The 27,500-nt window shown below is 36.5% G+C and overlaps 1 protein-coding gene across 9 annotated transcripts in view; it reads left to right on the top strand.

The window, feature by feature from the left end:
• LOC135223606 (ankyrin repeat and fibronectin type-III domain-containing protein 1-like) overlaps positions 1 to 27,500 on the top strand; it is a 682,119-nt gene that overhangs the window by 579,517 nt on the left and 75,102 nt on the right. For 7 of the 9 annotated variants that reach the window (XM_064262185.1, XM_064262189.1, XM_064262193.1 and 4 more), the window contains one exon: positions 11,171 to 11,257. The exons of 1 other annotated variant lie outside the window; for it this stretch is intronic. In XM_064262185.1, the coding sequence (XP_064118255.1) occupies positions 11,171 to 11,257 (87 nt within the window). Of the gene's footprint in view, positions 1 to 11,170; positions 11,258 to 20,601; positions 21,013 to 27,500 lie in introns of those variants that run through there. One more of the 9 variants, XM_064262195.1, reaches the window with a different exon arrangement.

Raw genomic sequence — 27,500 nt, 5'->3', positions numbered from 1 at the left:
GATGAGCCAAGAGAGCTTGATCATAGATCCCAGTTGACCTTTTTTTGCAACATCCCATTAAAATGGAAAAAAATAGTAGGTTACATGAATTTCAACCACAGGATCTTGCTTGTTGTGTTGATACAATACGTAATTTATTGATGATTATTATATGCCTTAACAATTTATACACTCCGCAGAATTGCCATTAGTCTTCTTATGGTGCCAGAAAATCAAAGGTAGTCCTCGATTGATCTTATATAGAACACCAGGTCCCGGGGGGGATGTGTTCAAGGGAGTCGAGGTTATTTGGAATTCTTAAACTATTAGAAGGTTGGGTATAGCGTACGAGTGATTTAGGTAAGAGATTTACTAAGTCGAGTGTTGTTTCTAGTAACACACTGATAAGTTGTTCTGACTTGCTAGAATTATGATGTTTTTCTCGTTATGGAAAAGCCGAGTTTTCAAGCGCTTCTCAGGAGTCATAACTTTCAACCGTACTCGGTGGCCGATTTTCATATTGTTATAATTGTGATACACAGTAGCATAACATTCCGTCCGTAGGGTGTATTTTCGTCTTACATATTCCAGAGCTTCTTTGCTCTTGCTGTAGATTTGGTCAATGTCTGCTGCGTTGCCTATTTTGGGAAGGCCTTTTCAGGCGATCTTGTTCCTCATTGTCACGATTCTGTCACTTTCTCCTGTTATCTGTGATGAATATGACCAGCCTCTACCACGTTTCTTCACCTCATACCTTTTAATAATTTTTTATTCAAAGTTACGAACCAAAGCCTTCACTTCACTTCATTACTAAAAATTGATACGATAATTAAATGCATTTTTTAACGCTTCACATGATTCAGCAATTACTATGAAGATGAGGATAATATCCATATACAAATTCTCTCTCTCTCTCTCTCTCTCTCTCTCTCTCTCTCTCTCTCTCTCTCTCTCTCTCTCTCATAGAATGAGAGAAATGAAAATCAACTGAATTATACAGCAAATGTTATAAAAATTAGGACAGAGTAACGAAGCATTTTGTAAGAATAAATACTTATTCCTTCCCCTATCCTTCCATCGCATAATAGGACAAATGAAAAACAGAGAGTGAGAAAGAACAGAAGAAATAGATTAATGTAAACGTATTCACCATATCTTTAGAAGTACAGGTATGAGGACCATGCTAATGTGGAGACCTTAAAACTGGATCTCTGCCGCCAGTGGAATCAAGCTAAAAAGAATTATATTTACAGTTAAACTATCCACCTGATAAACATTCTAACACATCTTGTATATTGTATTTCAGACATACTTGAGGACTTAAACAAATGAATGGGAATCGTAACAAATTTTCCACCTTGCTAAATCATTTCCATTTTCCTGTTTGAGTTTCCCATTAATGCAGAGGCTAAGTCATGTTGAAATGTACAGCTTTATCATTCTTACGTTGACTGACTCTTCCAGTGGTCCCATATTTTTGTGTTGTGGCTTGACAAGGAGATTAATGGACATACAGGCATAAAGTTCTTACTATGGAGCCTGAGATTTATACCAGATGATGTGAACGCTATTAATTAATTGAATTAAATTAAAATTTTCACTCAAGTTATATTCTTACTAACACGTTGATACTCTGAAGTTAATACTGTAATTTTTATTTTACTGAGAATAGGAAACAATATTATTGTGTGCCAGGGACTATTAGCGAACAATATTGTGTGCGGAAACAGGAGAAAATAGTTGACGGAGATTTCCATCCATATTGCACCATAATTTAAAATTCTGCTTCCGTGTGTCTTGCCAACGATTTGTCAGACTTGTCCCTCTGATGCACTAGAAACTTTAGTAGACTGGTAGGGATAAATACTAGAGAAGTAAATGAGAGTAAATTAAGAAGCCGGAAGTGATAGAGTAGTAACTAAGTCACTTAGCTTGAATAAGGTTTGTAGATGAAGCAGATGTGATCATGCAAGGGATCTTCTGTGAGGATGGTTAGACTGCACGCATGGATCATGTTTGCTTTCAACACTGTCTACAGAGACACCCTCGCTTTGACAAGGGACCGATGCTATTATAGTGGGAATGTTAAAGGGCCGATGTTATTCCATTCCCACTGTTATTCCCACTATTATAGCTCTCGGTAAATTTTATCTTGTAAATTAGTGCAGTACGCAGGAATTGAGTTGGATATTTGTTTTTTCATTCTTAGTTTTATTAGTTTTTCCTCTTAAAATAAGGGGTAAATGAACCTTTCTGATTATTTTCATTATTATTATTCAAGCATTGTTGCAGTCGCATATATTTAAAAATTTATATATCATGTGACCTTGATTTTTATTCATTTTTTCTGATAGGATACGTTAACGTCGCATAGATTCTTCGACTCATATTGATGTAATTGAAAATAACCAGCCATACTTGAATCGAATGAATGCGATAGTGTTCATACCATTTTATCTCGCCTGTAGCGACACATCTGCAAGGGAAGTTGGTTACGGAGGTTGTAACGAGCAACGTTTTGTCTTCTATCTTCTCTTTCAACATAGAAAAAAAAAAAAAAGTCGCCATACCAAGGACAGTGTATGTAACCGTTGGCCTTTCCAGCACCATTTTCCTACCCCACCTGCTTCCCTTCCCCCGCTTTTCATCCAGCGTCAACCATAATCGCCCCAAAGCCCGCCGCTCCGTCTCGTACATCTCCCAAACATCTGCCTCGAAGCCTTTCGTATCCGGTTGAGCGATTGTATTCAGTTTGCACCCTTGCCTTGCCAGGCAGGTGTAGACGTCGGGGCGCGTGCTGCTGAATGGAGAGCACGTGTCTCGGAGCGGGCATTTTTCTTTTTTCTTTCCTTGTTTTTTTCTTTTTAATGAACCCGTTGTTGGATCCTTGCATCCGGGCATTGTGTAGTTTCCACTGTTGCAGATCCTAGACAGGTCGTATCATTCAGCCAAACACAGTTTTATGAATAATAATCATGATTTAATATCATATTTAACGTTTTGGAGTTTGATTGGTGTTGCTTATATTGTTTTGAGGATTTTCATTAAGAGAACCTCTTCACTACTTTGAATGCACTTGTGTTGCTTCCAGAATGATAAAGCTGGACTTATCCAAATCTTATGTTTTAGGCTGATTTTAAAGGGTCCTCGCTCATAGAATTTCTCTCTTTCTCTCGACCATTAAGTATTCACATGGCTGAAATCCTCTCTGACTTGTACAAATGTCATACCTTAAAAGGCTTGGGACCCATCATCATTTTACGTTGGGTTCAGCCTCGGCCACCTTCCCCACTCCAAGAATTGCTCTCACTTGCATCATGTGAGTGTAGACTGTGGACGACGTAAAGTAGAAATAACAGACTTTACTCGAATGAATTATGACCCGTTTTGTGCAAAATTTTCTATGCTTTTTGTGTCTACATGAATGTGAGTGGTTCTCTTGTCACGAACAAAATATCTGTCTGATTTCTATTTCGGTTCGAAGAAATGATGACTTCATGTACTGTATATTATCTCATTAATAACAAATATCTGGTGATAAGAATTCATTATGAACTCTTCAACATTTCGCCCTAGCATTTAGCTAACTTGCTGACTGATGATGGATTTGAAGGCCGATGTAGCCTTGTCTGGAGGTGGTTTGCGGCTTCGAATTTTGGTTTCACGGTAATTTAGGTAATGGTTGCCACTATCACTTTTTAATTTCTTCCATCCGCATCCCAAATCTCCCCCCCCCCCCCCCCCCCGCATCCTACCCCCATCTATCGTTAATCTCATCCCCCGTCCTGTATATGCCTATCCCTCTCCCCCTCACTTCCCCTACATTGGGCAAGCCCTGTAACGAATGAGAACAAATGTTTCACGAGAGATGTTTAATCCTCGTAATGAGTGAAAGTGGTTGATGGTCTTTTGAGGTTCCCTGTCATTGAAAGATCAGAACATTCCCCTTGAAGTGAATGGAATGCTTTGCGTCAGTTTACACCTTTAAATCTTTGTTAACATTGCGATTAAGATTGTGAATTTGGACTAGAATTATCATTATTATTAATATTATTAATAGTGAAGTTCCACTGAGAAATCTAGTATGGTCATATATTTGAAAGCTTGAAGGTCCCACAACATCTTCACAGTCGTGGCGTTCAAGTTTCCTTGGAGTCCTTCTCGAACTTCCCAGAGATGTTGAAAGACTCAGAGAAAAATTAACATAGGAACTAATGAACCAAACAAAAACTTCTTTCAGTTTTCTTCTGAAGATTGAAAAAGAAACCCACAAAATCACTTTGTAACTTGTTTACTTCTAAATATTTACATTTAGTTTTACTAAAACTAAATGTAAATACTTAGAAGTAAACAAGTTACAAAGTGATTTTGTGGGTTTCTTTTTCAGTAGGAACTAATATTTGAAATAAATTAAGATACGTTCAAAACAGGAAAACAAACAAACAGGGTAATGACAAGTAAAAAAGTACAGAAAGAAAAACTTTAGGACATGGATTAATATCATTTTTGTCGGCCGTTTATTCACTTGTTCCAAATGTCCTTTGGAGTCCGTACATTCCTTTTACTGTACTTCCATTCATATTCTCTTTCTTCCATCTTAAGGTCTACCCTCTCGTAAAAATTGATTCATAGTGTAACTCCGAGGTTTTCGTCCTGTTGCACCTTCCAAACCTTTTCACTTTCAATTTCCGTTTTAGTGCTGGATGGCCTTAGTTGCCCCAGTGCTTGGCATTTTGCCAAATGTCTATAAATCAGTTTGGAGTCAGTATAAAAATCGCACTGGGAATAGACGAGCCCTGAGCTGTCATTTGGATCCTGTATGCTTTCAAATTAATCTCAATTTTGATGCGCCAATGCATCAAAAGTGAGGTAGGCAAAATGTCTGAAGGGAAGATTGTCTCGCTCGTCACGTCTAAGGAAGTCTGTATCAACCCCACCCTCACCCCTCCCCCCGTGTTAATAATAGTGTTATGTGACAAAACAGCTATTGTGTTGCCATTCCCTTTTCGTCTTGTGAAAGAAGTGTTTTGTCTTCTATCAAATGGCATTGCGACACAAACAGCAGTGTACATGTGAGTAGTACTCGTATGTGCACAAACACTTTCTGTTTAACTAATTTGATGCTGCTTTATCTCTTCGCGCATCTGGCTCTCACACGAACCGAGATCTTCTTCAGAAAGTGAAAGGTCCATAGAATCCTTGTGATGGCATCGGTTGTGGTCCCTTTTATATATGAGAGTCCCGTGTGAGCCTAATTGTGGAATGACTTCGTGACGCATTTTACCACTCACTTTGAGCCTAGGCTCAAGTTTTTGTACCTTTTTTTTTTTTTTCTTAACAAATTTAACCATTTCATTTCTTTTTCTTTGCGAGGATTAGTTCACATTTGAGATTAAAAGTAATAACCTTACTTCAATTTGTACCTACTACTGATATATTAGTGACAGTATTCGGTGTCCGTCAGTTTTTCACTACCGCTATTGCTCAGCATAGATTGCGTTTGTGGTTAAGATTTATTAGGGTAAATTTCATAGTCATTGTAACTCAAGTGCCTTACTTATTTCACAGCAACAATAGTTGTAATTTTATGGATAATTGTTCATATACTTATGATTCATCTCGTTGCATAAAGCAATTTGAAAAGGCCGGCGTATTTTTCTTCAAAATAGCAATAGAGCAGAGCACCTGTCAGGTATAAAGTTTGTTCTTGTATGTATCTGTGCATAGGTCTCCTCCACCTGAATTTTTGCGACAATTTTATGCCAAGGCAAGTGACGGAGAGTTAAATCTGATGAAATAGTGAAATCCCTGTTGAACTGTTACCTTCATCTGTTCTTCATCATAAAGGACATATATAACATGGGAAAAACTGGATCATGTAAATTGAGGGGAATAACGACAAATCTGGCACTGGTTGTAGAAGTAAATGTTGGAAGTTGTTAGGAAGGCAATAGAATGTTGAGGAATGGGAAGACGGCTGCTGAAGATGTGCAAGCTGTGTCTTAACGAATTAAGAAAGTTACGAAAGAATGCATTATAAAAGTAATTGAATCACTATTGCGAAGGAAGAAAGTATAAGAAAGCGCAAGACATTGCTAAACATTCCCGGAAAAGTGTATGGAAGCTCTTTACTTGAAAAAGTGTGACAAAACAGAACACTTGAAAGGGGAAGAGGGTTTTGACAGAAAATCTTTTTAATAGTGCTTGAAATAAAGTAATGGCAGAATGTAAGAGATGCACTCATCAGTTGAAACTGTAGGGCATGAGTAGAAGGATCAGAAGGTTTGGATTTTTCTCATGATGGCTTTCTTGTAGACCGGTATGCTTTATGAGCTTGTGAAATCATGAAGAAACCTGTCTGTTAGCAGTGTGTATGTAATATGGCGGGTCGAAGTCCAACATCGGTTTTATTTTTAAGAATTAGGTGACAGGATCATACGTTGACATTTTCCCGTCCTCGGTAACGCCAAGAGAGTAATGTAAGGACAGTCCTCTGCTTTGATTGACAAGTAGACAACAAAGCTCCAAGAATAATGATCAGAATTAGCATAAGTTTACGCTTAATTTACTCTAAGCCCTGCCAAAGTGACAACGGATAATTGATCGAGAGAGTCATTATACAAAGTCTGTAACAAAGCATGCATTTTATTCTCGACTTACAGTTTGTGTGTGTGGATATATACATACATACATATATATATATATATAATATATATATATATATATATATATATACATACATACTACATACAATATTATATATACATATATATATACATACATACATACATATATATATGTGTGTGTGTATATATTTGGTCTGTTTAATAAAGTTGTGCTGTAAGGGATTCACTTAGTTGTTTGTTAAGAGAGGATCGTTTATTGGTTGCCTATGTGAGTATATTTTTGACTTATCACTGAGGTCATAATCGTATGTTACGTTACTTTCAATGTTTACGAATGGTAATAAGCGTCAGTATGCAGTCTGTTCATTCAATTTATTTTTCTTTCATTTGATTATGGAAAAATTGCTATATTCGTGGTAAAGTCGCTATGTGTGGATTGTAAACTTCGAGACCCTAGTGGTAGGGTCATAGGTCATTGGGATGAAGGTGTATCCCACGCCATTCTCTCTCTCTCTCTCTCTCTCTCTCTCTCTCTCTCTCTCTCTCTCTCTCTGACACACACAACATTAGAGAATCTGTCGTTCTGTTATTCTTACAGTTTACACACACGAGCGCAGTTTGTGTATGTGGGTACAAATGCTTCTCTTATAATGACTAATTAAATAGGGAACGCTGTCACTGATAGAGTCACTAAGAGTTCCCTCTAATGTTAAGCACTGTATAAAGTCTATGAAATTGTTACCCATACGTACCCAGGCTACAAAAGGAAGCATATGCCCGCTAATGTGCTCATTCCGCTTGTTATTCAAAAATGGCCGAACTGTTATATATAATTTATAATATAATATATATAGATATATTATATAATATATATATATATATATATATATATATATATCTATATATATATATACATATATATATATATATTATGTATAATATATATATAGGTATATACATACATATATATTTTATATACATATATGTATGTATGTATGTATAATTCTTGTTTTTGGAAAAATTATTTTAAATTTGGTTTATGTGGTCTACGTTTAGATACTTGATCGCTCTTTCGTTGTCTTGCACCTCAAATGGCCACGGGTCTGCGTCAAGCATAGACTTAATTTCGGCACCCCTCTTTCTCACCTATCTCTCTCTCTCTCTCTCTCTCTCTCTCTCTCTCTCTCTCGGTGAAGATTTTTTTTTTCGGAACTCATAGTTCTGTCTGGTAATATATTTTTTCCTCGTATAATGAAAAAGGCTTAGTGATACAATATTGCTATTGCTCTGCAGAATTTAGGTTTGTCTCAGATTTATGAGCAATATCGTTTTATTAATGAAAATCGTTAATTTATAAAACATACATTTATATGAAACAGTCCACGCTTACATTCTATGACTGTCGTAATCCCTGTAGTTGGCTGTCCTGGGAGATGGAAGCGGTGCTCTACGCGGCCCCTTCCAAATTTGTGGGAAAATAATAGCCTTCAAATGCCAAGGTAACAGCCATTAGGCAACTCTACCTTACGGATGAGTCCTGTGGATACGACTTGAGAAACATTTAAAGGGATTCGTGCATCTTTGAGCCTCCGTTTCTTTTGATAGACAAAGTAGATCATTGTGATGAATGATGATGATGTTTTAATGGTATTACTCATGCGACGAAAGATCGTGAATTTTACCAAATTGGTACCCATCTATTATGTGACGTGAAATCTACCATTCTAAGAAGTAAATACTAAAAATAAAAACTGCGGTAATTTTGGGGGTATTTTCTCACTCGCTATCAATCCAGATGCTTATTTCCTTTCTCATCATTAGTTTTGTTTAATTTCTAGGTTGTTTCTAATGTTTATTGCTTTTAACTTACTTCTTTTATTCACGCACACACATACACACACACACACACACACACACACACACACACACACACACACACATATATATATATATATATATATATATATATATATATATATAATATACATATACATAAATATACAGCAACTGAATGTAATGAGAATGAGAAAATGTCTTGTACATCAATATCTTGCACACTTCTCATATATGACTAATCTTAATTCATATCGTTAATGTTAATGAAAAGGCTCAGAAGACTGTGATCGGTAATTTGCCTGAATATGGAATATAGAGACAAGATAAGAGTTCGGAACTTAATTTGCCTCACTTTGCATATAATGATATTCAAGATATGAGCCGCTTTTATATGAAAAGCATGAATGAAACCAAATTAAGAAAGCGCAATGTCTGACATCATTCGTTGCGGTGTCATTAATATTTTGGCGTTACGGGTCAATTGACAGGTCACGCCCTCAGGGGTCAAGAGGTATAATTGGGTTCTAGCAACCTTTGTTTTGCCCTCTTCCCCTACCCACCCTCTCTCTCCTTCATCCACCACGCCTTGCTTCATCCCTTGGCTCACAGTCTCTCTCTCTCTCTCTCTCTCTCTCTCTCTCTCTCTCTTCTCTCTGCACATCCCGCAGAACCCTATAAAGATAAGTGGGAGTGGATGAAATCCAGATGGGAAAATGTTATGTATGTGTGTTCGTGTGTGTGTGCGCATGCGCGCTTACGGCTATCTCGAAGACTTCTCCCTTCGGTAGTACTCGGTAATTGGGCTAATTTTTTTTTTTTTTGTAGCGTTCGAGAGAAATTTTTCCTTTTTACCTCTTTCGTATAGTTAGTTTTAATTTTTTCTAAATCTATAACGAAAAGAAAGTCCAGAACTCATGTCTTCCTTCATAAGAAACAGTTGCTGTTGCCACAACTATTAAGCCTAATCCTGACAATGCTTATATATATATAATATATATTATATATATAATATATATATATATATATATATATATATATATATATATATATATTAAAGGACATTGTAGGTCGATATATGTATATGAATCACGGAAAAGTGATATGACTATATATATATATGTGTGTGTGTGTGTGTGTGTGTGTTTGTATGTATGTATGTGAATTTTACATACATGTATACATATATATATATATATATATATATATATATATATATATGATATATATATATATATACACACGTATATAACGAGAAACCGGTCAGTTTTTGTACCTAGGAAATTTTTCACTTATGTTGTTGCTATATTATCAAAATAAAGGTTAAAGTGTGTTTGTATAATTTTATCCATAATTATTTTTCAACTATTGAAGTTAAGTGGTAGAAATGCCGTCAATTCCTTCTCTTTTTCTCATCATGCTAAAGGACAGCCTTCTTGTTTTCGTAACTGAATGGTCTTGAACCCTTCGCTATATTTGAATCATGTGATATATGTTACGTAGTTTAGGAAGATAACGTTTTTTTTTCCATATAGCAAGTTTGATAATGATTTATTAATTTTACAGCTATCTGTAGCCAAGGTGAAAATTAATTTACTTATTTAAATTTGTTATTAAAACTAAATTAATTGGTGCAGTTAATCACATGAGATTGTATAATTTCGAGATTTTACATTGAGAGAATTAATCTTCAAACATTTCTTTCTTTTGCAGGTATGTAGTCATTAAATCTTTGGGTTACGTAAGTAAGAATACACTTGTGTGAAACCTACCTATTTGAACACTTCGTCTTAGTACCCTGATTTGTAAGTAAGAATCACGCATGTGGAAGTGCAGACTTGACTGTTATAATGTCGTAAGTCCCTCTTCCTCCCTCTACTACCTACATGCTTTAGATGTACATGTTACCCTGTATGCATCATCACCTGTTGAAGAAGTTTGTGAGATGCTTAGTCTAGACGGAATAAATATAGTTTAGGAGTAGAAACCGAAATGTTTGAATGCTTTGATCTGGCCCCATGTGCTGGGTTGGGTGGGCGCTCGTGAATTTGCACATTGTTCGTTTTCATTTTTTTTTAAGATCATTTAAATTGCGGTTTCATGGGATCAGTAATTCATGAATGGCAAGTCGCAGTGGAAAATGTAGTTTTGATACATTTAAGACGTCTAAAATTTATCTTTTTAAAGCTTATTGTTAAGGTAATTAATGACTGATGTAAGGAAAGTTAATTTTATGGCATTAGTTCTCCTCAACTGTCACTTTTGAAGTTCCTCTTTTACACCAGAATACCCAGGGTAGTTGATAAGGTTTCATGGAGTATTTGTGAGCTAACACTTGACATTCGGAAAGAACTGCAATGAAATGTTGCGTAAAGTTTCGTGAACTTTTATTTCTAATAAAAATTCCTTTCATCGAAAAGTGTTAATTTGGGGGCTTCATTTGTGGTAGCCGAATGGAATGTGCGTCAGCTGTTATAGAATAATATGAAGCATCACTTTAGCATTGTATAGCGCTTTGTGTGCAGGGTAATGAGAGGCAAGTTTAGTGTCAATGACTAGGCAGTAGTCACGGGATGGGAATGTGTGTTTGAGAGCTTAGTTTTTACTTTAGTTAAGTGTCAATAGAAGTCAGTGTTCGGATGTGGAAATCTTTTAACTAGTGTTTAAGCTGAAGAGTCGGTCGGTTCGCCTCTTTCATTTACTGTTTGTTCTTCCCTCCACTCTACTTCTAGACTTAGCCCCTCACCACTTGCCTGTGTGGCCCACGACTCCTTCCAACTTTCTTACTTTTAGATGTCGCTCTATCATCACCCTTGGGGGTAAGTCCTCTTCCTGTATCTGCCTCCGCTTGTTTTCCTCTCTCGCTTTCAGTTGCATCATCACTGTGTAGTCCTTTCGCTGTATTCAATTCTTTTTTTGTCTTTCAATATATCTTTTGTTTTAGATGCAACGCCTTCTTTGTCTAGAACGGTACTACACGCTTCAGTAAAAATATGAATTTTGGAAGATGCGCTTTTTTTAGGTTCATTTAAAATACCACTTACATAAAAAACGAGGAAAAAGGAAGTGCTCAACAGAGGCTTTGGAATTTCAAGGCGAATATGCCGTAAATTCTGGCGTCACGCCCCCCGCCCCCTCACAACACATTCTCTTAAGAGGGATTGTGAATCAGGCAGATCAGTTCGGCTTTGAAGAGCACATGTTTGAACAACATGGAAGAACATTGCCAAATCGTTAAGCTTCTGTTTTGTTGTAGAAGTTCGTATATGGTAATTTTAATAAATTTAGATTTTTTCGTATGTAAACCATTAAGTTATAGCATTCAGTGTAAAATTAATAAAAAAAATTGCAGAACAGAAATAAAGAAATTTCGAATTAGAACATAGTAGTTGGCCCGCAATCGCATGGTAGATTTATATATGGCATTGTTTCTGATATCGTTATGATATAGTTTTCTAAAATAGCAAACTTTATGGTAGTTTGAAGCTAGAGTAATGGGAAATGGAAGCATATCTCTCTCTCTCTCTCTCTCTCTCTCTCTCTCTCTCTCTCTCTCTCTCTCTCTCTCTCTCTCTCATTTTTAACGTTGAACGTTTTCTTAAATATATGAATGTATACAATGAAAAATAGATGCCCCATTTACTTTAATGTTACATTTCCTTGGCTTCTCAGAAATATCTTCAAGTATTTTATTTTCTTATGAAAAGATTCAGGGCCTCGAGATAAAGTGTGGTGTTTTTTCCTCTCAAAGTTTGAATCTTATGACTCTGATCTCAGAAAATCTTCTTAAGTTGAAATCTTTTAATGAGTCGCAGATAATTTCACCGAAGTTGGTTTAAACTGAGAAGGGGTTTCTTTCCTATCTGCACTAAAATTTCTGCTCTACAATTCTTTTCCCTGCATTTTTTAATCTAATTCCACATAATTTTATGCTCTTTGCCTTTGTATTTCCCTCAAATCTGCGAATATCATTAGTATACTACCTCATGAACATAATTCTAAACTTGACTCAAGGAAATATTCTAATCTTATTCCCTCGAGAATCATCTCCGTCAACAAGCTTAATCTTTTGTTTCCATGTTATCGGTGTCCCTTTTTATTTGTAAAACAATTTAGGAACCAGTTTACTAACTTCATTAGCTGAAAAGTAATGTTGCATTGATTAATTGCCCTTCTCCATGTCACCGCCCTCCAGTTAAGAAGGGCAAAACTGTTATCATCAAAATTATGTTGGAGTATTCGCAATTTTACTTTTGTGTAAATTGATATGAATATAGCGTCTTGCATCGAAGGAGGCAGGTATGAAACTATTTGCTATAACGTCTTTTCGCCGTGAAAGTCGAAAAGCAAATGATTAGATTACATTTAAATAAAGAATTTTTATCAGGAACAACAGTTGGAAAGTTCAACCACAGCCCTCCAAATTTATTTCCTTCAGAAGGTTAGAATTCACCGTAATTTTGACGTATATATATACAACTAGGAAAATATATTATTTTATGTATTATTCTTGTGAGGCTACCGGTATATTTTCATGAGATCTTAATAATACAAGATTAGGAAATAGCTCTCTCTCTCTCTCTCTCTCTCTCTCTCTCTCTCTCTCTCTCTCTCTCTCTTTTCGAACGGCATTCGTGCCGTGTCTTGGTGAGGTGGGAGGATGGTCGAAGATCTATAATTTTCTTAATTATTGCGTCTGTTTGAGCCATGTGTGGTTGCGGGTGGAAGAGACTGTCCTCTCTCTCTCTCTCTCTCTCTCTCTCTCTCTCTCTCTCTCTCTCTCTCTCCTCCTCCTCCTTCTTCTTCATCTTGGCTTCCACTTTTATCTAAGCGTATAGTAAATACAGTAGTAGACATAATGAAATTTGACGCTAACTATAAACATGGCTCCCATTATCTTGATAAACTTCACTTGAATACTGCCATCACTGTGCATCAGCAGTTCAGCAATATTTCTGACTTTAATACATCCACAATGCATGACAACAAGAGAGTAAGTATGTAGTGTTTCGTACGCAGGTCATATAATGCAGCAGCATGTGTCGTCTGTTTCAGCACTCATAGATAATTAGTTATGATCTCACCTGGTAATAAGTAGTCACAACGAGTATTAATTGCACAGATTATTTTAAGTGGGCACTACTGTTAGCATTGTGCAGTGTCAACAAAACATTCTCGTTTTATTGTTTACGATGATATTTTTTAAAACTGTCCTGTTATATGTATATATACACGTATATATGAATAACTTGATCACGAAGTATATAAAACGTGATGCTATGTATAAATAAAGGTTTTTGCCACTTAGGAAAAAATGAAAGGCGAGAGAGTAGTGCCTAAGTAAAGGGTCGTACTAGACCGAAAGTTCTTGGCGCTTTCGCCTTTCATTTTTACCTCCGTGGCAAAAACCTTTATTTATACCTATATATATGTGTGTGTGTTTATATAAAGCAGTAATTTAATATATTTTCTTTGTGTATTTTCCATACAGTTATATCTAAATGTAATCATACTTTCATACTTTTATACAGGTACTTACGTCTATACTGTTGATATGTCTTTGTTCGCAAAATCCCTCACTCAGCACGTGAGTCTTAGCAAAACACGAATTTCTGAGGAATGTCTGTCCGTTAGCTTTCGCGGTTGTTTCATTGTCTGTTTGACATTTAGATATGTCGAACTACCTAGTCATGTTCATAAGGTATGCTGATAAATACTTCCTTTTTTTTTCTTTTTATCTCAACTGTATTTTGTCAAATACCTCTTCAGTATCAGTTTTCATATTAAGACTATCATTATTTTATACGTATATAGGTATATCGCATGCAAAACTGTTCTACAAAATTTGAATCTATGAAGCGGACGTGATGAATCTAGCATTTGCAAATTGATAACGAAGAGACATTTCATAAAATGAGGCGCCTCCTGACACAAAGCAGCATTCATAAACGCCGTTGTCGTCTACTCCTTAAACTAAGCCACTTATTGATATGACCTGCGGCTGAGGCCGAGTCAGCAAATAACTTACTCCACTGCATTGTCTGAAATCAGCAAGTGGCAGCAGATTGTTGTCAGTTTATTTCGCGAGGTGTGCAAAAGTAGAACTTGCGCCAGATTTGAAATATTACTTCTAAGTTCGTTGACATGGAGTCATTTACCTTCCTAGTTGAGTGCCCTGATTTCCTGTTGGAGTTTAAAATGATTTCTTGTTGGCGTTTACAAATAATATTTTAAGTGTCTGAGAAGATCCCGATTAAATTTTGTTATAAGAGCATAGGGGCTTTTCATTCCTAGGTACTTAAATCTCCTTCCTATTCGGCCCTGCTCTCTCTCTCTCTCTCTCTCTCTCTCTCTCTCTCTCTCTCTCTCTCTCTCTCTCTCTCTCTCTAAATCTTACAGCTGTCCGGGCGAGAGCTTTTTCATGGGACAACATAGGCCCTCCATTCGCCTTTTCCTCTAGAAAATACCTATTTATTTTGTATGCCATTTCCTTTTCTCGTCTGTGAAGTTGATGTCTATCCAAGGCTGTGAGATGACCAGGAATGACTTGGAAGTCGGTGTCAAAGTCACTCCACATTTCGGTCAGGTCAAAACTTTGCTATATCGTATTCAAGTAATATTCAGTCATTGTTTCCTATCTATTAAGAGAGAGAGAGAGAGAGAGAGAGAGAGAGAGAGAGAGAGAGAGAGAGAGAGAGAGAGATCTGTCTGTATACGATTGTTTATTTTCTCTCTCGTCAAACTTACTCTGTTATGTTTTATTTCACATTTCCTTGCTCACCAATTTATTCTGTGCCTACGATATTAAGAAATCAAGATATTTGTTGAAAGGAAAAATGCCTCCAGACATATACACTGACCACTGAAAGTGGCCCCTGGAGAGAAGCTGAGCGACTTATCCGTGGATTTAAACGCACTTTGAGCTGTTTGAAATATTGGCAACAGCGCCAAAATGAGATGCCATGTTGATAGAAAATCTGATTCCGTTTCTTGTTATTGCATAAAAAAACTGTATCAATCATGAACCTATGTAATTGATTTAGAATTCTGCGTAACGGAAAATATATTTGATATGCTCTTGTGGTTAAAAGCCTTGTAACGAGAGGAGGGAGACGGAGGCATTAAAGAAAAGGGCGCAGGTGAGAGGGAAAAAATGGCTAGATCATTTTTCGAAGTCCTTGCTGGTTTGTGTGGAGTAAGCGAAGATGAAGATATTTATTTATTTTCTTCATGCGGAAACATGCCACCTCTTAATTAATGTCTCTTTATTTTGCAAAGTAAGGAAAACATTGCTGCCTTCAAGTAAAGATGCAGTTTCGTCATTTCTTTAAAAAAAATCGACCTTAGCAAATATGCTATTTAAACAGTGTTCTTCAAGCAACGTGATTATGTATTATCGTTATGTTCTGATAAAGGATTGGAGAGTGTATTGTGCTTATGTTTTAATAAATGAGAATTACAAAATCTCTCTCTCTCTCTCTCTCTCTCTCTCTCTCTCTCTCTCTCTCTCTCTCTCTCTCTCTCTCTCTCTCTCTCTCTCTCTGAGAAACTAGAGACATGATTAATCTTTCTCAGGTACATAATGACCAAGATTAATTAGGAAAAAATGTGATACTCAAATATGCAAATGAGTTGATAATTTACAGAAATGGCTGTGAAATAGTTTGGTGGTCATGGAACTCTATATCAAACACGAACTAGACTCAAGGCCGAAGCAGAAGACTGGGTCGTATAGCAAGTGCCAGGACGCGTGATTGATCAAGTTTGGGGTTGGTGACTGTGCCATTGTTATCTGCGGTCATTTTTCCGTCGAGACAGAAATGACAGTTATGCTAATATTTGATAAATGGTTACTTATAAAAAAGTAAGAGTTTCGTTTTTAGGAATAACAGTAATAATAAGAGCAACTTGGCGGCCATTTTCATACTGATAATTACCGAGGATTATAGGAACTTTCCGCCTTAAAATTGTTTACCTGTATAAATGGCAGTTTCCTGTTATTACTTCAAGCTGAGCCTTTGGTTGTCCTTCGCACAGGAAATCCACGGCTGACATAACCTCTTCCCTTAGCCTGGTGGCCATTAAAAGTTCTTAGTGGGTAATTCATCTTAACCGCCGTCCGAACCGGTTTTTTTTTTCCCTATAAATGCCTTTCTGTTTTATTTTTACACCATTTACGACTGGTCCATGTGTTTTGCAGATTATTATTATTATTATTATTATTATTATTATTATTATTATTATTATTATTATTATTATTATTATATAGGAACTCTTTCGGAAGGTAAATCTTTGTGGTCATCTGGTTGAAGAGACATCAGTGTACGAAGCGATCTAGGATATAGGCTACGTATGTAGTATGAAGTGTTTAATCGCCCAAAAACCCTTGAGAGCTCGGAAGAACCTATCCAGGATCTAGGTCGAGTGATCTGTAAATGCTTCGAAAAGCCAACATTTGGAAATGAGAAGCACCTTGGGCTCCCTTTTCTTGGTTATTGAAGGGCCAAAATTTAATAAACTTATGCCGTAATATGGTTTATCCTCTACTCGGCAGTAGAAAAGCTCCGTGATCCTTTTTATTCATTTGAAACTGTTTTTATGATCCCATGTCATGTTTAACCATATTAAGGATACATACTTGTTATTTATTAGTATCTATATAACTAAATCTGGATATTGATATCTTTTCGCTGACGGTATTTTAATTATTTAGGTGGATGCGGGAACAAGATATTCCTTATCCCATAAATGGTATACTACTATTTGGATATCAAATGTGGTTGGTGTAATGGGAGAAAAAATCATTTTATATTTTGTGTATGTCGCTGTAGTCATGTCACGCGTTATGTTACAAATTCAAACAATGTAATCAGTCGACATACATGTTTGATTCAAATAAAAACAAAATTACAATATTATCACCATCATTTTTCTTGATCGGGTAATAAAAACGAATAATTCACGGAGACGTTGTCCGCAGTAGTGTGGTTCTCACCGTCACATGCTCAAGTCGGAATGGTGAGGAAATAGAGACGGGGCACGCGCCAGCTGCAACCTACCATATCCTGTTTTGCGGGATGCCCTCCTTGCTGGATGCCAGCCCGGGTCTCTTGTGCTCTGGAGACACTTCCGGCGCTTACTGGCTACAAATTTGGCAGAAAGTTTGAGAAACACACAAAATATAAGGAGTGTCTCCAGATGTTATCCTCCCGTTTCGAATCAAGCATCTATATATCAACATAAGATTGCTAGACCCTTGCCCTGTCCAGCTGGATCTCAATGGGATTGTCCAACGGAACTACCATTTCTTTGCAGTTACTTATGTATATATACGTAGCTGTTATTGGAGCCCATAAAAACGCCAAAATATAGAAAAGTACTAAATTTCAGAGACTACTGTCTTTTTCTTTTCATGTAGGCGATGGAATGGAATTCTTACCACATCATATATATATATATATATATATATATATATATATATATATATATATTTATATATTTATTTATATATACACCTATATGTATTATTTGTCATGAACCATAGCCGCCTTGCTGCTAACAGAACAAAATGATGCTTAGTCCATCATTACATGTGGTTGAGGAAACTGTTTAGTCCCTTTCCGTGGTTTCTGTCGCCCCTAAAGTTTCCTCGAAGGGAAATGCGAGAAGGGTAGAGAGACAGGGCAACTGAGATAATAGCAGTGCCGCAAAGGTGACCTGACTCCGTCCTCGAAGCGTCTTCCCTCGCAGCTGCTGGGGAGGGAACCAGCGGAAATGACACTTACTCAACCATGCTTGCTTAGTATGTGGCAGCTGGGCTTACTGTGTCTTTATCTGCATCCTGTATGTCACTTTATTATTATTATTATTATTATTATTATTATTATTATTATTATTATCAATGAGTGAATATTCTAAACTAGATGGCCATGAAGTTGCAAATCAAGAAACAATCCAATGATATTGTACTCTCAAGAAGTGGGTTGGATTGATTACATTACTGAAACGCTTTATTTTGGATGTTAAAAATTTTTTATCAGGAATGCCTTGCAATCTTTCATTTCAGCATAACTTTAACTGGTATTGTTTTGGGATTTAGTAAATAATAATAATAATAATAATAATAATAATAATAATAATAATAATAATAATAATAATTGCGACTGATGATTATAGTATGATGCTCATGTTTTGATGAGTTTCGTGCTTTTCTTTTGTCTCACATTAAGTCTACATGAACTCAAAATAATATGCATTTTACCGACATATGATTAATTAAAGGATATTTTAATATTATCATGATATTGCTTTAGTATCATTGTATGGACCGTGTTACAAATGTGTTTTTCCCGTATTTTAGCAGTTTAAAACCAATAACTGTCTTTATCATTTGGCTTTCTGTGCAATGTAAAAAAATCAAATACATTTGATTGCCATAAGACCTTGATCTGCCGGTCCAAATAGTCATCATGTCACGATCTTTATGAAGTAATCGTTTCCTTAGACTTTGCTGAAGAAATAACAAATCCCTAAGGGAGTTTATTACTGGAATTAAATCAGGGGAATTATACCTGTTAACGTCCGTTACGGTGGTAGCAGTAGGCCGATATTAAGATAATATGGAAAGGAAAAAACCTGATATTGTAACTGACATAGGCTTCTAGCAATGAAATTGATAGACAGCCAGTTTACAAATCTCCTCAGGCGTAACCAGTCTTTGATTTATGTAATTATTAGAAAATGTCATTTTGCTCATTAAAGACTTAAGCGTTCTGTACCACTCTCACTATGACCAGCTTGTCGTTATAGTCCATGGATTTTTCAACGACACTTTGTTTTTTTAATTCTCCAAAGAAATGGTTTTTCATGATTTTCTCCCGTAAAGTAATTTTTTTTACACTTTTATAGGTTAATTATTCTTCTAGACAGGACTGAAAGTATCCTCTTAACTTCTGTATTAAATATTAACTTCTTGAAAAGATATTTTAAGAGTGAATGTAAGTGTAGAAGCTTCTGATAATCAGAAACGGTTTGAACACGCACGCACACACACACACACACACACACACACACATATATATATATATATATATATATATATATATATATATATATATATATATATATATATATATATATATATATATATAGCAAAGTGAACACAAATACCAGATATTTTTTTAGAAACTGCATCAACACTGGTCATAAACACGGTGGTTGCCCTGAAGACAGGATAATGTAGTTTTATAATAAATATATATATATATATATATATATATATATATATATATATATATATTATAATGCAGTTTTATAATAAATATATATATATATATATATAGATATATATATAGATATATATATATATATATATATATATAAATATGGGTCGCCCTAACTTATTTGCTGAATGCTTTGCTCACCGCTGGGGGAGTGGGGTTACCGGTGCAAATAACCAATTTTGATCATGTAAACGAAAGCCATGAACTTTGTACCTGGCCATCAGTCGGTTGTGGTGCATTGCAGCCACAGTAGACAATTGCGTGGAGATATCAGCCTTGCTCAAAAAGACTTCCTGAGAACTGGAGGGGTTTAAGTACACTTTCATAACTTTGGGGGAGATATAAATTATATATATATATATATATATATAAATATATATATATATATATTTAATGTATATATATATATATATATATATATATATATATATATATATATATATATACGTGTATGTCTAACCCTGTTAAGAAAACCGTAATAATGAGAATACATATTGTTTAGCCCACCGCCATACCAACCCAAGTTTTTTAATGGTCATAGAATGGTGGTTCAGTCTTGATCGTCCCTCCTTCGACTTGGTTGTTTCCACGATTGTTTGAGCAGTCGGTGCAGTGATCTGTGAATCGCAATCGTCCTGACTACTTTGTTGTAAATTATTCTTTGTAAAAGATGACACGGAACCCAAGTTCGCACGCGTTGTCTTATGTCTCCGATAAGATCACTGAAAGCGTTACTCTACGTCTTGGATATAGGATGTTTGAGGGAAAGTACATCGTTTTTAGTCTCTTCTCTGGCGAGAGCTGCCAACGAGTGGGGGAAGACGGAGGAGGTGTCTGGGGCAGGAGTTCTAGGAAGGGGCCGAGAGAGAGAAAGAGAGATAGGACCGTGGGGTTAAGGTTTCTCTCTCACTCTGGACGCGTGCATGTGTGTAGCTAAATCACCAGTCACCACTGGCGCGCACACGCACACACACACACACACCACTGCTTCTGATGGCGGTGGCAGACAGAGAACTGTAGTGTCCGGTGGCTTGAAGTGTGTGTGCCCTGAGACTGCTTGAGTATTCCGGAAGCTTACTTCGTCGCCTGTTACTTATGTGGACGATTTATTCCTCGGAGGAAACCCATATCGGAGCAGAAGGGGAACCAGGCGACCATGGTGCACTTATCGGACACTGGTGTTTTTATGGAGAGGTGCTATGCAGCAAGGTGGTCGCTAAGGTGGGGGTCAGCGAATGGAGGTTGGAGCAAGCTGCTGCTGCAGGCTAACCTCTACGAACTGGCCAAGAAAGGTTTGTGTGTGTGAGTGAGTGTGTATGTATATAGATAGATACGCGTGTGTACTATTGTACTACTTGGTTGCAACGTGGAGGGGAAGCTCACCCAGGATGACTTAGCTTTTTCTTTCCCAGTCCCTCTTTTCATTTGTTATCAAAGCATTTTAGATCATGTTTTTGGCGTCGGCCAGAATTTGGTTTCCACGCTTTTGATGTTTCCCAGCGATTGATCAAACTTGTCACTACAAGCCCTGCTTCCTGCAAATACTCGCGTGTGGCTGTCATCCGATCTGTTCCTTGCCAGTTTTTCTCGTTCATTCAACTCGTCGTCGTCGTCCTCCACCCTCCTCCTCCTCCTCCTCCTCCTCCTCCTCCTCCTGCACCTCCTCTCCCCTTCTACTTCTTGCAATCTTAGACAACCCTCGGGTGTCTCTTTTGGAAGTGACTCATCATATTCAGCGCTTGACACTTCACTTCTTGCAGGACCGTGTAATCATCATCATCGTCATTATTTTAGCCTTGGGCATTTTGTTGTTGTTATTGTTGCTGTCACGACCATCAACAATTTTTCCCTCCTAGATTGACTACCTCCTATCCTGATATTTCATCCTTTATCGGGCTCTCACACACGGGCTACGTTTAATTCCTTTTAGTTGCTTCATGCGCTTAGCGATTTAGTACATATTAATTTTCATTATTAAATTTATATCGTAAATGGACATGGAAATGGATACTGGTTGTGGGCCTTAAATGTGGAATGCTGGTATCTCATTTACAGCGTTTTATATATATATATATATATATATATATATATATATATATTTATATATATATATATATATATATATATATATATATATATATAATGTATAATATATATATAATATATAGGTATATATATTATATATTATATATATATATAATATATATATATATATATTATATTATTATGTTTCATGTTAAAAGCAGTTTGTTTTTTTTAGCATATCGATTTTTAACGCTATTGCAGTGTTGGGTGCGAGAGACCATTGTTACAAATACTTAAATAGGTAAACTGTGGTGTTGATCAATTATAAAACCTTGACTTTTCCGCTGTGGAAAATGCTTTCTTGAGAAAGTAATCGTTATAATTTCACGTGGTCAAGTTTCGTTTTTCCCCGCACGGCTTGAGGATAGCTAGAGTAGACCGACCATACAGCAGTCCTATTTTGCCTTCCTACCAAAGGTAATCTCAGAAAAGTCATTATTTTAGCTCTAATGCGTTTCGGAAGAACGTCAGCGAAGTAAACAGCCCAGGTCGGCGAAGATTAGTACGGTCAGTTCGGTCAACAGAGGTCCCACCAGCATACCCACCGTGGGCATCAGGTTAACGATTTGAAGCACAGACGTATTCTCATGATGTGTCTACATTATTTAGGTGCATTTTGCCGGCATGGAATGTTCATTCATTTTTTTCTTTGTCAGGAATACGCAGATTTGGTAAATTCGTTTGATATATTTACCGGATTAAAGTGCCTGTAATAGAAGTACCATTATAAATAGATATATTGGCTGGTAAATTGATTGATAATTTAGATTAAAGCATTTACCAGCAAAACAGATTGAGTTGCGTCTAGTAAAGAATGGAATAGAGAAGAAAACCGTACATAATTCACACACGGCAAACAAATAATATTTCAAGCAATTGTACTTCGGGGAATGTTATGAACTAAATACATATTGAAATCACAGTATGTTAATCCCGGAAGACAATTGTATAACAAGCATTCGAAGTTTGATTCCGACGTGAAAATTTTTGTATCTTGTGATTCCAGTGTAGCCGGGAAGGAAATAGAAGGCTAGGAAATATGCCAAATATACAATCAGGGTAATGCAGTCCAGGTAAATGATGTATAGTTGAAGAAGAACAGCATTGTTATTACCCCGAAACTGGGGTCGGGTGGTAATGGTTGCACTGCAGACGATGGCGGGAGCTCTAGGCATAATCCCCGGCTAAGCAGCGACACCCGTGTTACATTAGAGTAAGATGAGTTATGAGTAACATCAATAATTAACTCATAACCGCCCCCCCTTCCGAAATGTGGGAGCTCAAGATTAAATTTTTATTTTTAATGTATATTTCAATACGTATGTGATCAGATGACAGCAATTTATTTGGAAATATCAGAAAAGAGCACAGGAGTTAAGCCATTGGCTTTTGTAAATTCTTGGAAGTGAATCACATGTCAAAAATACCACAATGAGAAGTAAGGGGAAAGGGATAGCTCCTTTACGAAGCATTTCAAATGCTCTGAAATTACTGGATGCAGTAGATCGACGTAACTCTGGCGCTAAGCATATAAGCCTTGGGAACATCCAAAATATTCCCAATGGAGGAATTCTCTCTCTCTCTCTCTCTCTCTCTCTCTCTCTCTCTCTCTCGTCTCTCTCTCTCTCTCTCTCTCTCTCCGTGAAGTATTGGGGACAGTGAGTTTAAAAACAAGAAATACATATCCCATTCTTAGAATTAGTGTCACTGCGGCTTTTTCGATGTTTATAACATTTTCTTAATTTTGAAAGTTCCCAAAAGTTTCATATTGAAATTCTTACCTACGATTCAACCCTGTCGCCCCCCCCCCCCCCCCTCCCCCTACACACACACACACCTCATTTTATATTTAACTCTTATTCTCCTGCTTGGCTTAGGACTTTGTTCTGTTGAATTAAAATTAGGACTTCAGTAGTAGCTGTTGTCTAGTTGTTTTAGTACGATGCATTGCAGAAGTTGGTCTCTATGATAGGTAGATACAGAATGAGAATAAAAGAAATATTAATATAATATACATAATACGTAATCAAACTGAAGAGAACATTAAATTGTAAGATTTAACATTTTCATGTTTTTGTTTCTTTAATTTTCCGAAACTAAAAACTCAAGCGAGATTGTCATGTGAAGGCTGTCTTGCATCTGTTTCAGGAATGTATATAGTATGCATGTATGTTGCATGTCCTGCGGAAATTATTCACATGTTCGACCTCTTATTCAGAACTAATAAATAATTTCTCCCAAACTATTGAAAAGGGAATATTGTGGGGGGGGGGGGTGGTTGGAGGCAGGTGTAAAAAAATATTCCTAGATTTACTGAGCCAGAATGTACTAAAATGCGCAAAAGCTTTCACCGTAATGTAAATGCAGCCCCCTGGGCTTAGAGCCTAGACTTAGCCACGATAAGGATCCAATGTTTTGCGTAGGAAATTCTATTAAAAAAAATGTCAACATTTTCTCCGGAACACAAGGACTACAATTTATCAGATTAATTTGCGGTCATCCTCTTGCTTTGTAGGCTCAGAAGTTATAAAACAGGAGCCCTAGGGGTCAGGTTGGGGGTCACACTAGGCGTCCAGAATTTAATATGAGAATTTTAGGAAAAACTTACTACTGTAGTTGCATTTCATGGCGTTAATGGGCTTCTCGTTCAAGTACCTTTACTTTGCCTTCTTCTTGGGACATGTTTAACCTGGATATGGAAGCCCATCAAGATTTAAAAAATATATTCTTTCACCTTTAAATTCAGAACAAACAAGTTCATCCACTTCAAGTGCCTTGCGTTTAATTGCCATGAACGATGGATTTAGAAATGATTTAAGCCAGTCATAATTATTGTGACTATAAAAAAAAAAAAACTATATGAAAATGATTCTACTAATATTGTTCCTGGGCAGTGACAACGGAAAATTGATTTTTTGGGGGGACTAAAGAATTATGAGGTATTGAGTATTTTATGGATTGTTGTTGCTTTTGCGAGTTTGTTGGCTCCGTAACTCTCGGCAATCCTTTTGTTGTTTTGGCGATTACGAAGATCTGGCCCCGTTGCTGGGCGCGATTATTATTATTATTATTATTATTATTATTATTATTATTATTATTATTATTATGATCAAAGTCGTGCTATTCGACTGGTTTTATAGTGTGGGATTCCGGTTTGCATCCTGCCTCCTTAGGAATCCATCACTTTTCTTACTATGTGCGCTGTTTCCAGGAACACATTTTTGCATGAGTCCTGGAGCTACTTCAGCATCTAATTTTTTCCAGGTTCCTTTTCAGGGATCTAGGATCGTGCCTAGTGACCCTATGATTATGCCCCGTAGGGGGGGTGGGTGTAGTACTGTCGGTGCACCTCATGTGGTGCACTGTAGGTATTACTTAAGGATCTTTGCAGCACCCCCTCGGCCCCTAGCTGCACCCCCATTCATTCATTTTACTGTACCTCCGTTTATGTTCTCTTTCTTCCTTCTTCCTTTTCACCCTCTAACATTGTTCCATAGTGCAACTGCGAGGTTTTCCTCCTGTTACACCCTTCAAACCCTTCAGCTCTCTTTTTCCTTTCATCGCTGAATGACCTCATAGGTCCCAGTGCTTGGCCTTCGGCTTAAATTATGTATTCCATTCCTATGATTATGGGTACAATTTCCACTGGCTCATCCCATATCCATTTTTCTGTTTTTAGGTCTTTACTTTCTCTCTTTCTCATCTACTCTGGTGCTCCATTATTGCGACATCGATGAGTGATACTAATTGGTTTTGTCAATCAAAGTCGCGTCTGGTCTATTTGCACGTATCACCTATCTGTTCTGATACCATAGTCCTAGATGATCTTTGCCTGATCGTTTTCTATCACTCCTCAGGTTGGTGCTCGTACCACTTACTACTGCAAGGTAGCTGGTGTTTCTTGCACAGGCTCCAGTGGAGGGCTTTGCCTACTGAATCATGCCCCTTTTTGTAATGGTTCTATGAAAGTGTCGGACATTATTATTATATATTTTTATTGGTAGCAGTTGTGTTAATAGCAATATCTTTAATTTTATCAATTGCAATGGTATTGGCAATAATTGATGAACTGAAGCGCAGGCAAGTTTGGCAATCTTAAGAAACATTACTAAGTTTACTTGGAAAAGGTAACAACTATTTGACACGAACATGGAGTTTCACTTGCCTATTAGGGAACATTTTGTGCTTTAGTGAAACGTTTAATATTCTATAGCTTTGTCAAGTCACCAGTCTAGAAATGTGCGTACGATTATTTTAGCTCGGTAATAAGAAGCCATATTATTCGTAAAATGCAGGTCGTTACCTGTGAAAAACTAACAAATATCGAGCTGGAAAAGAATGGCTCCAAACCTGGTACTGGTATGGGTACTATATACTCTGAGAGGATAAACAAAGTTATTGAGATAAGTGGCGTCATGAAAACTGGAAAGATAAGGCTTGTCATGTTAATGAATAGAAATGAAACGGACTTTACAGAATATTGTAGATAATAATGTCTAAAAAAAAAAAAATAATGAATCTCTCTCTCTCTCTCTCTCTCTCTCTCTCTCTCTCTCTCTCTCTCTCTCTCTCTCTCTCTCATATATATATATATATATATAATTATATATATATATATATGTGTGTGTGTGTGTGTGTGTGTATTTACATTCATATATACATACATACATATATAACCGCCTGCCGTTTTTCGTGACCCAGTCTTACAGAGTAATCAGTTACAACCCTCCCTCTTTTCGGGAGGGTTGTAACTGATTACTCTGTACAATGGTTCACGAAAAATGGCTGGCGGTTGTATGTGTATATGTATATATATATAATGTATATATATATGTATGTGTATATACATATACAACAAAATCCATTATTTTTTTAGACATTTCTCTCTTATCTACAATAATATGTAAAGATCGTTTCCTTTCTATTCGTTAACATGTCAAGCCTTATCTTTCCAGTTTTCATGACGTCACTTATCTCAAGAACTTAGGGATCGTCTACTTCAGTTCTGTCTGGAACTGGGCATCATAGTCAACCAGGAAAAGAAGAACAACTTTGGACACCTTTTTATACGGCAATTAGATACATATTTTTTTTAAGGCAAAACAGACGCACGGATAGTGAATATGCAAATCAGTCATTTAGTGAATTGGTCTAATCCAGGAAATGCAGTCATCGCCGTTGAGTTTGCTTTGTTTTGTTCTGTCATAACCATCACGTTCACCCTAGTCAGTTATGCGACGTTCGAAAGTGTGGCTAATTCGTGTTTATATATATATATATATATATATATATATATATATATATATACTGCAGATTCAGAATTCCATCATAGCTTTCTACTTATTTGTACAGTCGGGGATCTTTCCTAGCTAGTGACCCTGAAGGATTTTAACCGGGTATGTATCTACCTTTGCCGCAGGTTTAGTACAAGCCCGTTGGGTACCGTAAAAAACATAAACAAAAGACTGCAAATATCAGAAAGATACTGACCCCCTAGAAATATTAGTCCTAGGTAACGATCCTTGAAAACCCTTGAGTCACAATCTAGTTAAGATCCCATGTTTGCATATCTATGGACGAGCAAAATATTCTTCATTAAGAGAGAACAGGAGCTATTTAATTGAATTACGATATATATACATACATACATATATATATATATATATATATATATATCTATATATATATAGTATAT

The sequence above is a fragment of the Macrobrachium nipponense genome, chromosome 10 (genome assembly GCF_015104395.2).
Source record: "Macrobrachium nipponense isolate FS-2020 chromosome 10, ASM1510439v2, whole genome shotgun sequence".
In the NCBI taxonomy this organism is placed as follows: domain Eukaryota; kingdom Metazoa; phylum Arthropoda; class Malacostraca; order Decapoda; family Palaemonidae; genus Macrobrachium; species Macrobrachium nipponense.
This window is presented reverse-complemented; position numbering and strand designations above follow the sequence as displayed.